At 41.1% G+C, this 13,555-nt stretch overlaps 1 protein-coding gene and 1 long non-coding RNA gene across 2 annotated transcripts in view; both read right to left on the bottom strand.

Annotated features, from left to right (window-relative positions):
• Positions 1-242: 242 nt before the first annotated feature.
• Positions 243-12,443, bottom strand: LOC138011295 (uncharacterized). Its single transcript, XR_011124685.1, has 3 exons — positions 12,232-12,443; positions 8,290-8,322; positions 243-1,189 (listed from the first exon to the last, which is right to left on the bottom strand). It is a non-coding gene; the product is annotated as an uncharacterized lncRNA (long non-coding RNA).
• A 728-nt stretch (positions 12,444-13,171) lies between these two features.
• The window catches only part of LOC138010019 (adhesion G protein-coupled receptor L2-like), a 10,200-nt gene continuing 9,816 nt past the window's right edge, over positions 13,172-13,555 (bottom strand). Inside the window, exon 14 of the mRNA XM_068856987.1 lies at positions 13,172-13,191. Within this exon, the coding sequence (XP_068713088.1) occupies positions 13,172-13,191 (20 nt within the window). The remainder of the gene's footprint in view (positions 13,192-13,555) is intronic.

The following is a 13,555-nucleotide window of genomic DNA, read 5'->3' as shown; positions in this document are numbered from 1 at the left end:
CTCACGGAGAAAACTTATTTCTCAAGCTCGGTTTCGTTTCAAAGCAATTTTATGATAAAATTTCTGTTTTTCCTAATTTGCATCGGGAAAAAGATGAAAGAATACTGATAGTTTCGGCAAGCCTTCTAAATATAATTAGAGACTTTATATATAAGAACCGTGTCGCCTTTTGTGCAATTATTGTGATTTAAATGAGCACATTTCACGTAGCTAAAAATATACCGACGAAATAAACAACTGCGTAGTTCTGATAAGCATGTTCTTCTTTATTCACACTTTAAAGCACGTATTGTACAGAAAACCTGTCTTCTGTTCATACACTAAAACAGTTACAGCTGTATTGTAAAACAATAAATAAGACCTTGCAAACGCTAAGCTAAAATTCATATTGGCCTGACACTCTTTAAGATTTTCAAAACTTTCGATTTTGCAGTTCACTAAATAAATCAAGAAATCTGTCCACCGGCAACATATCGTCGGATAGCTCCAATGAAGAGCTGTTAAGGGATATACATAGAAGAAATATGTTACAATCTTTGCATAGCACTTGTTAGCTCGTCTTTAAATTGTCAATGTTTTTATTTTGATTTACAAAAACTATACAGCTACAACAAAGGGCAGTGAATAAGTTAAGTCCATGCATTTAGCCATGCAGTGAAAAAGTCAAAATTATTTTTATGATTTGACACTAGGAAAATAGAAAGATCTCTTCGGACAATAGATAAAAAATATTTTTCTTTCCTTGAGAAATTAAAGCACTCGGACACTACGTGTGGATTTCAAATGAGTACGTCTAAAAAATCTGACAAAGATGCATTGCAGCGGTTAAAAACGAACTTGGAGTTCAAAATACAGTAACATGTGCAGCAGTTGTCGATTGCGTATGACACCGCCCAATCACAGAAGAGACTCGAACCAATAACCAATCCGCGCTGGAAACACGCAGGAGTAAAGCGCGGGAAAATGCTCCCAAACGAACGTGTCACCGTCCATATGATTGGCTAACAAAATGTGGTGAGACTCTTTGGCCAATCAGCGCATGAAATTCAGCAAAAACCGCTCCAATGTAACGACCATCGGACAAAACACTATAGAAACAATACATTACGGGATATTTGTCAAATATTACACGAACGTCGGTGTTTTGCATGCAAAGAGAAAGCTATTCTTGCTTTGGCACTTTTCAAATCTGCAAGAAAAAAAAAAGAAATAACAGTTCGAAAACTGCAAAGGTGTTAGTCAAAATGATAAGAGTTAAATATTTCGGACAACCAATGCTTGAAACTGCTCTAATTTTTTCCGTCATCGGCGACTTTTAGAAGTGTAAAATCGTAAGATAAACAAGTATTAATGGACAATATTCAACTTATTTATAACCCATGCTATACAATCTAGGCTCCTTTCCCAGTCAGAAAATTGTGATACAAACTGCCGCCCATATAGGAAACATTAATTGCATGGCGTTTGGAAAACTACTTTCGGATGGACTGATCAATTAAGGAGGCGTCCAGTGTGTACAATGCAAGAAGTCTAGACAATCTTTAAATCCTTAATGGCAAAGGGGCAGAGTCGAAAGTCTTCAAAGCAGGCCACCTTAAACGAATCACACATTCAAAACACTTGAACGAAAAGACAAGTGGCAGCACTTTCTTTCCATTAATCAATATACCCTAACAGCTATATTGTAATTGGCTTTAAGCGGTGTCGGGTCTTAACTTGAAAAAAAAAAAAAAAAGCCTCCTGCAGGGTGGGTGTAGTCTTATAGAAGTACCCATACGGAGTTGAAAAAAAGAGGCGAAATTGACACTTCAAAATATACCTTTGTGCTGTACTAAGTATTTCGCGATTATTCCGTCTTGTTCATGTTAAACGATATGGGCGAAGTACCCTCCGACTGCATTTTTACGAACGGTTTTTGGAAGTATGGAGGATGGACACATCACACTTACATTCTCAAGTTGTCGTCAAAATCCACGAAATGGCTGATTTCACGTTATTTTGTCGCATGTGGGAGAGGAATGAATTAAAACGCGTGTCGCACGTGCGACACGATCATTTTTCCTCATTTAAACAATAACATTCTTGCTCTCTGGCATTGTCATTGCCGCTGTCGTTCCTAAGGAGCTTAAGAAACGACGACGGCTAAGACTACGGCAACACCACAAAACAATAATATCATTGGTTAGAGGAGCACAAATAATCGTGCTGTACGTGCAGCACGGATTTTAGCAAGTATGTTTGCGGTCCTTTGCGTAACGACGACGTGAAATCAACAAACTTGAGGTTTTGACGACAACGTCAAAACTGTATTTTCACTCTGAATCCTCTCGTACCAGTTTTTTTTGGGATACTTCACCCATATTGTAGGACGTGAACGAGACTGAATAATAGCGAAAGACTTATGATAAAGCAAAGTTATATTTTGAAGTGACGTTTTGGTCGACAGTCGCCGTAGTGACGGACATCATAGACCTAAGCTTGCGATCTTCAACTGCACCTGCGTCAGCGAGGACTCTAAAAGGCACTGGCAGTGAATGATCACTGAAGACAGATGCTCTGCTAGCGCAATTTGTAGTTCTGTGCATTTCTTTCACATTCTCAGGAAATCTACGTGAATAGATCAACATCAAGACCGAATGAAAACGTGAACACGCAAAGCGCAAATATTAATTATTAATTTTCTTTGTAAGTATTGCTCTTTCATATTTAGCTTCTTGATAGTTCAGTCCGTTTGCAGAAGTTTAAAGAGGAAGAATACTCTCGAACAAATTTCACAAAAGTTAACTTGCAATTTTAAAATGTTTTTTCGTTGACGTCACTATGGCATACTTGACTGACGAGTCTTTCGCTTTTGAACATACTTCCGGTGACCAAGTCTTGGTCAACGGGAAAAAACATCTCATGAGGGATTGCGTAAGATAAGATAATAGTAGAAAATTATGAAATCTTGGAGAACAGAAAACGAAAACAGCTTATTGCTTAGGAACAAAGAAACTGATTTTCTGTGCTACGGACAACTCAATTGAAGAAATATTGAAGGTATTAGCATTCCCATAGAGCACTGCTGCGATTAAGAGGCGCTATTATGATATTGGAAATACAAACCCAGATAAAGTTGAAATGTTATCTTTTTATGAAAAGGGGAAATTCAGTGTACTGTCGAGAAAAAGTGACCTAGGCAGCAGAAGGAAGAATTTAAAAAAATCTTCAACCACATATGATACTGCATGGGTCCCGGAAATCAAATCGGGTCACACTTGTGGAGGGCCATTGCTTACTCTCAACACTGAGCCAGCCCAACTCTTCAATCTAATCAGATCAGCTTGTTTGAAGTCATTAAGCGTGGGTTTGTGTACTCAGCACTTTTCTTCACGTGCAGATCAAAGTTTTCCACGCCATGCAACGTGGTTTTCACTTTCCGCCTTGGTAAGACTCACGCGTGAATGGGCTAATGACTGTTATCAAGCGAATGAACACTTAAAAGTGCAAATTCTTTGCTTGCTGTCATCATAAATCAAAACATTTAGTCCAAAACGACAAGATAAAACGACCAATTCCAGAAACGTGTCGCCCAGTCTGGCCGGTGTCGCGATCGACAGACAAGGGTTGGTGAACTACATTAAAGATATTTTGTCGAGAGCTCAATCCCGCAAAGGTGGATTTCAAACCACACTTTCCTGATTCGAAGGCTTTCAAGAGGTGGGGCGAGTAAAGGTTATGTGTGAAATTTAATTGTGGAACACTTCCATAGTCGAAAACTAACGAAATCATCGAATTCTTTGCATTCTCTCTGCCTAAGTGGCATGTAATGATCTAGGAGGAATTTGAAGTTTTTGCGACATGAAACTGCCAATTCTGATGCTTTCAAACAAAAACACGTTTACGTGGAAAGGAAAAAACAAGAGGGACAGTTCACTCGAACAGTTTACTCAAGAGGGAATACCTCACTTTCGAAACGCATGCGCAGACTCGCTTTTTCAACGAGTAAGGTCGCAAAGTTCCAAAATCCGAGTTTGAAAAACCATTTAGTGGTACTTTTCCTCTGATGCTTCACAGGATGGTTTTAATTTTGTTTGTGTATTATAAATCTTCAAGTGTGACCATTCCAATGAAAGCCTCCGAGCAGCACTTTCCCCTGGGGGTGGGGTTATTATGCTGTACAACGTGGTGAAAAGTTTTGTGTCTGTGTATCACAAATCTTGGAGTGTGACAGTGGAAATAAAAGATAGTGAGCAGCGGTACGTTCTTTTGGGTACACGGTTCCTTATGACTAGTTCCAACTTGTTTTATGCTAGTTCTTATGCATTATTTAAGTGCGACAGTTCCTTTCGTGTGGTTCTGACTGAGCACTAAACCACACAAGGTGGCTCTAAGTTTAACGCCTGGGGGGCAAATCCTAATTAAAAGTGTGGCCACTCAACTGAATGCAGTACTGAATGCAGTACTTTCCCATGGTAGTGTTTGTGTTGTAAGAGGTGGTTCTAACTTTTTGAGTCTGTAGGTGAAATCCATTAAGTGTGAACCTTCTCAGCGATACTCAGTTCCTGTGATGATGCAACAAGGTGGTTCTAACTTTTGAGTCTGTTAATGAAATCCTAAAGTGTGGCCATTCAAATGAAAGCTACTGATAGCTACTTTCCTGCGGTGCAGTTCCCTATACGACACGAGGCCTCTTACTCAGAACATCGTAAAACTTATCCAAAAGTGACCCTTGAAAAAAAAAAAAAAAAACAACTAAGAAGTGCTTCTCGATGCTGCGGCATTAGCTTTCATGTTTTGAAGGACAATTGCTGAAAAGAAATCACATTTACGCTTCGGCAGTTGACCGAGAAACGAGCCATGCCATGATTTATTTTAGCACGCGGCTGCAAAGACGACGACAATTCCGTTACGCCAGACAATTCATGATCTAATAGTCGATATTGCTCTTATTTCCCGCGCACTTGACTTAATGACCGGTGTTACTTTCAAAGCGGGCGCTCAATATTAAGATAATAAAACGCTGGAATATTCCATGTGGACAATTCTAGGGATAAACGACCAAAAACCGTGTTGCAACACATCAAAATTTGACTATGCTAGATCCACAAAGGAGCTGTTGCTAACCCCAACATCTCCACCGACTGCCAAAACTCAAAGTAACTCGAGTAGTATTAGAACTCTGCAGGGATGAAACTGGAAACCACTTTTTTTATAAGAAATGGAAGAAATCCTATTTCTGTAACAAGTTCATTTTCATCATCAAACAAAACGAATTATTTTCCTCTTTTCTCGAGGCTCTATTTTAGGCACGTTTAGGAGCGAAGGTTACGTGTTACTTGCGTAGGCAGATTAACGAGTGGAAGACGATTATCCCTGGCAATAAACACAGCTGACAAAATATACAAAAGACACGCGAACTCCGTTTACGTTCGAATTGCAGGGTACAGGATGATATTATGCTAGAAAGACGACCGCACAACATCCCAATACACCGCAAAGTTTCAGTAATGATTTGATTTCGTTTCCGGGCAAAGTTCTTCATCTAAAAGCACGAATCCAACCCGCAAATAATAACAATGAACAGTTTTAAACAAAAACGAAAGACATAACGAGGAATAGTTAAAGAAGAAATGTTAAGGATTTTCGTGTTTCAAAACTTGACTTTTTTGTACACGTAAGCAGAGCTCAACACTATAATCGTGATTCTTGCCCAATGCCAAGGGAATTATGGCAACTGTCGCAAACAACACGATATGGAAACAGAACTATTTTGGACCATGAATCGGATCGAGATGTTGCTTCCGTGAACTTGCAGTTCAGCCCACGCTTTGCACGAAAACAAGATTATTTTCCCCGAATTCAAACGTATCAAGAAGCAATAGTTTTGACCAAACGTCCTCAAGAAACGACGCAACCCAAAGGAGAGAAAAGCTGCAGAAATAAAGTGACAGTGCGGCTTTTCAATCCTTCATAATTCTATTTCTGTGCTTTGATTGGCTCATTCGCGGCGGCTGAATTCCCATGTCTGGTCTCTCATGGTGCACTTTCAAGCCGCATAAGATGGCAAAGAAATATAACAAGACTTTCGTTTCCTCTGTTCGAACTGTAAGAAACAACGACTTCCTTATTCCGTTTTTTTTTCTCTCCAGTCGTTTAAATTTAAAAACCAAAGTGGAGAATGCGCAAATCTTGACTTATAGGCCACCCATCGACCTCGAGGTATATCGAGGTATATCAAAATAAACAATGCGGATTCACGTACTACAGTCTTACGTGCCAAACGACCAAAATAAAACAATATCCCTGGATTTTGACATGAAAACCCCAAAAAACACTTTGCGTCATGACAAAGCTTCTTAAAAGATAAGTTGTGTGATCTTTTAGAATTCCAAAGTTGTAAAATTAGTACAAACATATTTGTGGTAAACGCCCTTTTCAAAATGCCACAGTAACTATATTTCTCTGGCAAAATTCCTTGAGACAGCTCTCAGTTATGCAGATGTGGCACCACAGCCGGTCTCCTTTTCCTTCCAAAGTTGTTTTGACGTTATCTTCCTGGCACTGGGCGAGGAAACGGAAATGAGAATCGTCTCTACAATTTTGTCATAGGCTGGAACTCAAAATTAACTTGACCTCCACAGTTCTTGCTAGCGTACGCCGAATTTCCGAGCTGTTGTTTTTCTCATCAGCTTCAATGTTTTATTTTCAAGTGCTTTCTCGTGACGTATAATGTATTTTTACGTGCACATTTTACTGATGATCATTTGATCATATTCCCGCACGTTCTGGCTTAAAGTTCGAATTTGATGTAGACAAATTTATCTTAAGGAGGAAATTCTCTCACTGCCAAACACTCAAAGAGCTTCTGCTAATCTACTTAAAAGTAAAGTTTTCCAATTTAAACATTCTACAATTTTCGTTTCTAATAATAACTTATCTTCCTTCCATCCGTGACCCACAAAACAGTTTAGCTGTAAACTGTACCGCTTATATTTTATTTTTTTCCGTAAGTTGATTGTATCATTTATATTCACGTCAATGCTTGGATGCCATTTCATGACCTTGGTAATTCGTCTCAATATTACTGAGCTGTTTTGAGCCTTGAGGGTACAGTTCTTTTCGAGACACGATTAAGCTGAACGTAACCGAATTAAAGTTACCTGGTCGTTAGGCGTCAAGTTTATAGTCAGTTGTTTGGGAACTGGAGATTCACTCTCTAGGGGAAACTTAAAGTTCAGAGGAAACGGAAAAACAAAGACTTTGTGAACGTGATTCACTTAGGCAAATTTACATTGTCCCTTATTCCAGAAGCGATATTTTCTTGTGAAAGCTTAGAAACCGCAAAAGGAAATCCGCATTTACCAAGAACTTCACGTGCAATTGCAAAACGTGCGTGAACGAGGGAGTTCGGGAGGCCGCGTCATTCGCGTTTACATTCGCGACTCGCGTGTTTCACGCTTTTGTCTTTGACAAAGTAGCTAATCGGCCTAAGAACCGAAAGCCGGTTACTGACGCTTAACGCTTTTAGTGCAAATTGCCTTAAACGGCCAAGGAGCACATTATCCTCCAAATCCCACTTAAACTGCAAGCGGAGCGCCAGGTTCATGTAAAGGTTTGTCAGCAGACAATAAGGAAAATACGCAACGCAGTTAGTCGCCAAGCAATCGGTGCACACACAAGGTCTCTTCGTGAAAGACACACGAGTTCAAAGCCACCCGCAATCATTAACCAATATTGGTTTTTTTAAATTTTAAGGACAGATCATTTCATGCATGATATGCTACCTCAAGCAGGGCTATTCTTGAGATGCAAGTGGCCTGTGACCACTCGTTCTTTCAACGCTCCCCGCCGCTGGCTAACGAAGCAGAAACACGGCTTGATGCGACAAACAAAGAAGCACTCCGGGTAGTCTTAAAGACAAACACGTTCTTAAACTGTTCTTGGGGTGGAAAAATATCGAACAGCTCTGCAGGGAAAATGCTCTCTAAGACCCTTGTTTCAATAGTCACACTTTGAGGTTGGATCCCAGTTTTGAGGGGACCTGTACGAACGACCTGTGCGATTACGTAAACAGGACCACAGGAAAGTCCTGTTTAATAGCTATCATGACCAAGGTGACACTTTTGGGACTTTTGACTGCAAAATAAACAGTCAAAGTACTGCTAAGTAGCTTTCACTGAGATGGTAACAGTAACCTTTGTGAACAGACTTGAGACATTGGAACACAAAACTCGCCAAGCCCTTGGGTTCATACACAGTTGGATCGAAGCGAAATGAGTTAGTCTGTGATAGAAATTCCGTATTTACCTGCGGTTTTCTTAAACTTGGGAGTCTTGAAAGCTGTCAAAGGAAAAATAGAAGCAAAACGCCATTAATCCACATTTATCAGTTCACGAGACAATGAAGCGATTTGCTAATCTGAACATGCCCAAGAAACCCACTTATGCCACGTTATAAATAGCAGCACGGCTATTATTACACAAAGGTCTTTGTATACCACTTATAATTAGCCTAAGTTACTGTCGAGGCGAGAAGAACAACTCAATGGAAAGCTCTAGAAGTGCTTTGTGCACGCCTAGTGTCGAGACTCAATTTATAAAGACAACTTGCCAGTGATCGATTATGGAAAAGGCGGTTTTCGGACGGGGTGTCTCCACGCAATGTGAATTCACCAAGTTAATTTAAGTTTTCGCTCTTTCGGAGCATGCACTCATGGCGCGATGTTTATTTCTCTGCCCAAAGTGGTCCAATTTTAAAAAGCCTAAGGGTGCAATTCAAAAACAGGGCTTTGAATTTAAAGCTAAACATGACGATAGCTTTCCCGTGGCGCAGTATATCCGGTTTTCAAGAAGATAAAAGTATTGTCCTGGTGTGTGAGCTGTTAGCAACATAACAAAAAGACCTAATTTTCTTGTGGATAAAAGAGCTACGTTGTAGGTCCCTCACTTTGAATGGCCCCCTCACCGGATACAAGTCCCTCCGATGTTCAAAAATACTACTTCAAACAAAGGCATACTTTTCTGTAACAGGTTCGACCTTGTAAAAATGGAATGGAAGTCGAGAAGTAAATCTCACAGAGTTTTGACCATTGTGGTGTTGATTTTTAGATCTTTAGCTCATAATTTACCAGTTTGCTTTAACTTAAATCCATGGTAGTTCCAGTAGTTCGAAGACACATGTATCTCTATCACTTAAACAGTCACTGTGTGTGGTTTTCAGTCTTTTTGAATAGGTCCCATTGTTTGTTGCCATTATCAAATTTCAAATTGTTACAGCAAAGGCATGACTTTCCCAAAAAAAAGACTCTCGCCTTTACTCTGGCAAGAGTTTGAATTCACGACATCCTGCATGAATGTCAACTGCTGTGTTTCTGCACACTAGGCTCTACACTGCCGATTAGAAAGTGGTTTTCTGTGCCTTGGATTTCTCGAACTTCCGTGAAGGTTTTAGGTTACAAAAGATTAACGCGATTAAGGCAAAGACTAATAAACAATTCCAGAGGGAAAAAAAAAGGAATGAAAAGCATCCTTGAAAATATTATCAAGAAAACAACAACCGTTTACAGTTAGACTCCTGCAGTTATTGCTATTCTTCACGACAATTAAATCGACCCTGGATATCACACCAGGTTGCGGGTTAATTTGGGCTTCCCACAGGCCCACGTAACAAATACAGATATGTAATGACCCTCCTTAGCGGTCGCACTAGGGGATAGCGTTAACCGCAGAGCAAACATGTCTATTGTTAGCCTACTCGATTCGCTAATCAATGAAGACACGCTGATTTGGAGGTAACGAGGCCCCTGGCCAAACGGAAGAAGGTACACAGTTTTGTCAGTGAAAGGATGATATACATGGAGTGTAGCCTGGCCGGGATATTTTTATTGCAGGATTATTTAAACACGCGGGAGTAAATCGATGATTGTCTCGTTGTTTTGGCCGCGAGTGAAATCCCGCCTGCCACATTTGCTGCACTTTTTGAATGCCACCCCACTCGCTGCCAAAACCATCGTACTCGCGAGTGTTTAAATAATCCTTCGCAGGCTACATGGAGTGCAGCCAAGATGAAACATGGTGTTGGGATACTGTTTATCAGAAGTTGAACCCCCCCGCCCCCTTACCAAGCGAAAGGCCAACGCGGACCAGATGTTTTGTTAACATCCACTAGAAAAACGTAGGAAAATAATAATGTTTTCGATGTCTTATCGGAAAGTAACTTACTCGTCTTTCTTATAAATATTTGAAAACATGTACCACAGTTCCCGGATGTGCGCTTGCTCGCTTTTCCCCAACATCACGAGTATGAATTTTACTTCACACTCGAAAACAACATTTCCGTTTCTCGTTTCCGTGCAGTATTTCTCTGTCCATAAATTCCCGAAGCCTTTAATCTTGTAAAACGCACGAAATAACTCCCTGCAGTTCGGATGGCTCACGCGGTAACTTTTTACACAAAGTAATATTTGTTTAACCGTGAGCAAGCGAGCGAGCGATCAATTTGCTGAACAACTAATTGACTGCACGATAAACACCCTCGAAAGAAGTTTTTTCTTTAAAATCGCGTTACTATTACAAAAAGTTTTCTTAAATGTTATCTGCCTTTGAAAGGGGTCGATCTGGTATAATTTCAAGAGGGACGCGAACCGCAGAGTTGTGTATTTAAAGGAAAAACTTAAAGTGATGGTCAAAATGAAATTTCAACTCGGAGCATTCGCAACTGAATCTAGCACCCAAAAGCAGATGATCATGAGATGCTGTAAAGAAGATCGAGAAAATGGCACGTCGACTTAGTAACCTACTCTGTTAGGCGGATGTATTGGCAGTGAGGCAAATACAACGCATCGTCCGGAAGAAACTTCTATCAATCTCTAAATTCACCGAAGCGCAAGTCATGGTTAATCGGAAAACACCCGAAGGCGTTCGGACGCTCACGGCATCTCACCTCCCCAGCATAGCAGGAGATTCCATTCGATTGACAGTTGAATCAATGTTTTCACTCTCGAGCAGCGAACAACAAAACACTCAAAAAACAACATGAGCCGCGTGGGTCGTGCAATTAAGCAATAAAAGAATCAAGTAAGTTGTACGTGCATTTGACGTGTACCACCCAGAAAGCTCCTCGCACAGTTTTGCTGAGCATTCTACATTACAAGCCTGCGCTTTTCAACGCGAATTGAGTTAAGCTTTTTTGCAGGAGCGGAGTAGTTAAGACCAAGTAGCTGTACACGAACAAACTCAGAACGACGCTTTGTTCTTTGCATTTCCCATTCCCCCTTTCCTATTAACAAATTGCAGGTAATGAGGTCACAAAGACTACTCTTAGCCGACTCCTCAGTTTACAATAACATTTGTAACGTAGGCAATAAGCATGGAAAAGAGTCTCCCTAGCTCTACTGCTCGAGGAAACAAAGACAGTCACCTCACAGTTCTCGACCAATGTTTGCCACAATCCAATTTTTGATTGGTGTATAAGCAATCGGGTGTCCCCCTATGTACGGGTTTATTCTGAACACAAAATTACCGGCTCCCAGTTGCCTCGTATTTCACCTGGAAGAGGACAGCATTGGTATCGTATAGGGCATAGGTTCAAATCCGGTTGGAGTCCGAACTTTTCAGGCATTTCACTCAAAACGTGGAAAACATGTCGTTCGCGAGCTCGCACCTTGATACTTTTCGCCTAACCCTAACCCCCTTGTCTCATCTCCGCAACCCCTCCCCCCCCCACGCCCTTATTTTTCTTTTTACCTCATCACCCAGAGGACCTACACCGTTGGAGATACATTCTAATACCCAGATCCGAAAGGTTGCTCTTAGACGGCGGGGCCTTCACACGAGAAACAAAGGGCTATGGAGTCCCACATTCTACGACTTCCGGAGTTCATATATGAGTCGTCAAAAGTACTAAACATGGCGAAGCTCAGAAGCATCACAAGTGCCTCTTTTCGACTTAGAGAACATGTCCCTTTGTGCCGAACAGAAGAAGCAATAAGTAATATCATAGTTTTAAACGAAGACACTCTGATTATTTTAACGACCGGCTTCGCGCCACCGGCCATTTTTACTTCCGGTTCAAGATTTTATTGTTTGCAAGCTAACCAATGGAAAAAATAAAGAATTTCCTATTTACCAAGAGCCCTTCGTTTTCTAGTCGAAGGTCCCGCCGGCTAAGAGAAACGATGGGAACTGGAAACGAGGAATGTTAGAAACATTGACCGGTTTTTGGATTTGAAAAATCTTACACTTGACTTACTCAGTAGGATCGCCGAGTTTCACTCTGTACTCCTCTCTGCCAACCTGTACAACAGTTTCTTTCTTTTTCCAACTCTTCTTTCTGAATCTTCGTTTTTTCTCCTTGTAGTCTGTTGATCCCGAGGCTTCCGCGGGACCTGGGTCTCTCTTTGTGCTTATGGTGATGATGGTGGTGGTGATGATGATGATCAGAAGGGCTGAAAGAAGACAATCATTTTACGACCTTAGGAGTAGGGTTGGCACAGTGTTGGAGAGAATGGTTGGCGCAGCGTCGGAGAGCAGGGTTGGCGCAATGTTGTAGAACATGGTTGGCGCTATGTTGGAGAGCAGGGTTAGCGCAGAGATGTGAAAGGAAAAAGGAAGGAAAGGAAAGGAAAGGAACAGAACTTGATTTAGTGTCTAGTCGTTCTACTGCTGGAGCACGAATTTGGTACACTGTAAACTGAAATTAACAATTAACGCAAATCAAGTTAAATGTTGGTTTTTGAGGAGGGGGAAACCGGAGTACCCGGAGAAACCTCTCGATGCAGAGTAAGAACCAACAAACTCAACCCACATATGACGACGAGTCTGGGAATCGAACCCAGCCACATTGGTGGGAGGCGAGTGCCCTCACCACTGCGCCATCTATGCACACTCAAGAGCCACATGAGTCATCACATTCCACAATGTGACTCGATTCCCGCATTCATCGCTATTTGTTTGAGGTTTGTTTGCTCTCTACGCTGCCAACAAAACCAACATGATACGATTTGATCTCCTTTAAGTTGACTTGATTGTTTAGCATTCTCCCAATTAATCGAACGCTAACGTTAGAGTACGTAGCGTCGAGAATACGACGAAGTTGTTATACTGTAAAATAAGTTTCTTCTTGTTTTACTTTCCAAAACTAACGACAAATTATGAGTCCACACCAAAATAAAAGAGGTCGTAATCTATGTTCAGACAACTCCAATCAGGGCTGGAATATAAATTCGGAGAAAGTCCAAATTCTTACTGAAGGTCAGAGAAACGTGAGCGAGGAATTTTTCCTTTTTGGCTGCTATTCACGTTCGGAGAGGACTGAGTCCTTTTGGGGGAAATGTAACTGTGGTTTCAACACTTCCTTCACGCCAAGCCTCGCAGTGGAAATATGGGGGCGAGGCTTGGCGTGGGTTTTAAAACGAAGTCTTTTTTTGTTGGATCCTCTCCTTCCGAAAAGACAATATGGGCCTCCCGGTGCGACAAGGGTGAATAATTGATTTCTGAGTCTGCTGTTTTTTTTTTTTTTTTCAGGGGCAAAAAAACAGGGAACATGCCGGGGCGGAGGCGCTGCTTTCCGTAAC

The sequence above is a fragment of the Montipora foliosa genome, chromosome 7, assembly GCF_036669935.1.
Source record: "Montipora foliosa isolate CH-2021 chromosome 7, ASM3666993v2, whole genome shotgun sequence".
Classification (NCBI taxonomy): domain Eukaryota; kingdom Metazoa; phylum Cnidaria; class Anthozoa; order Scleractinia; family Acroporidae; genus Montipora; species Montipora foliosa.
The sequence above is the reverse complement of the archived record's forward strand: the minus strand, read 5'-3'. Positions and strand labels throughout refer to the sequence as shown.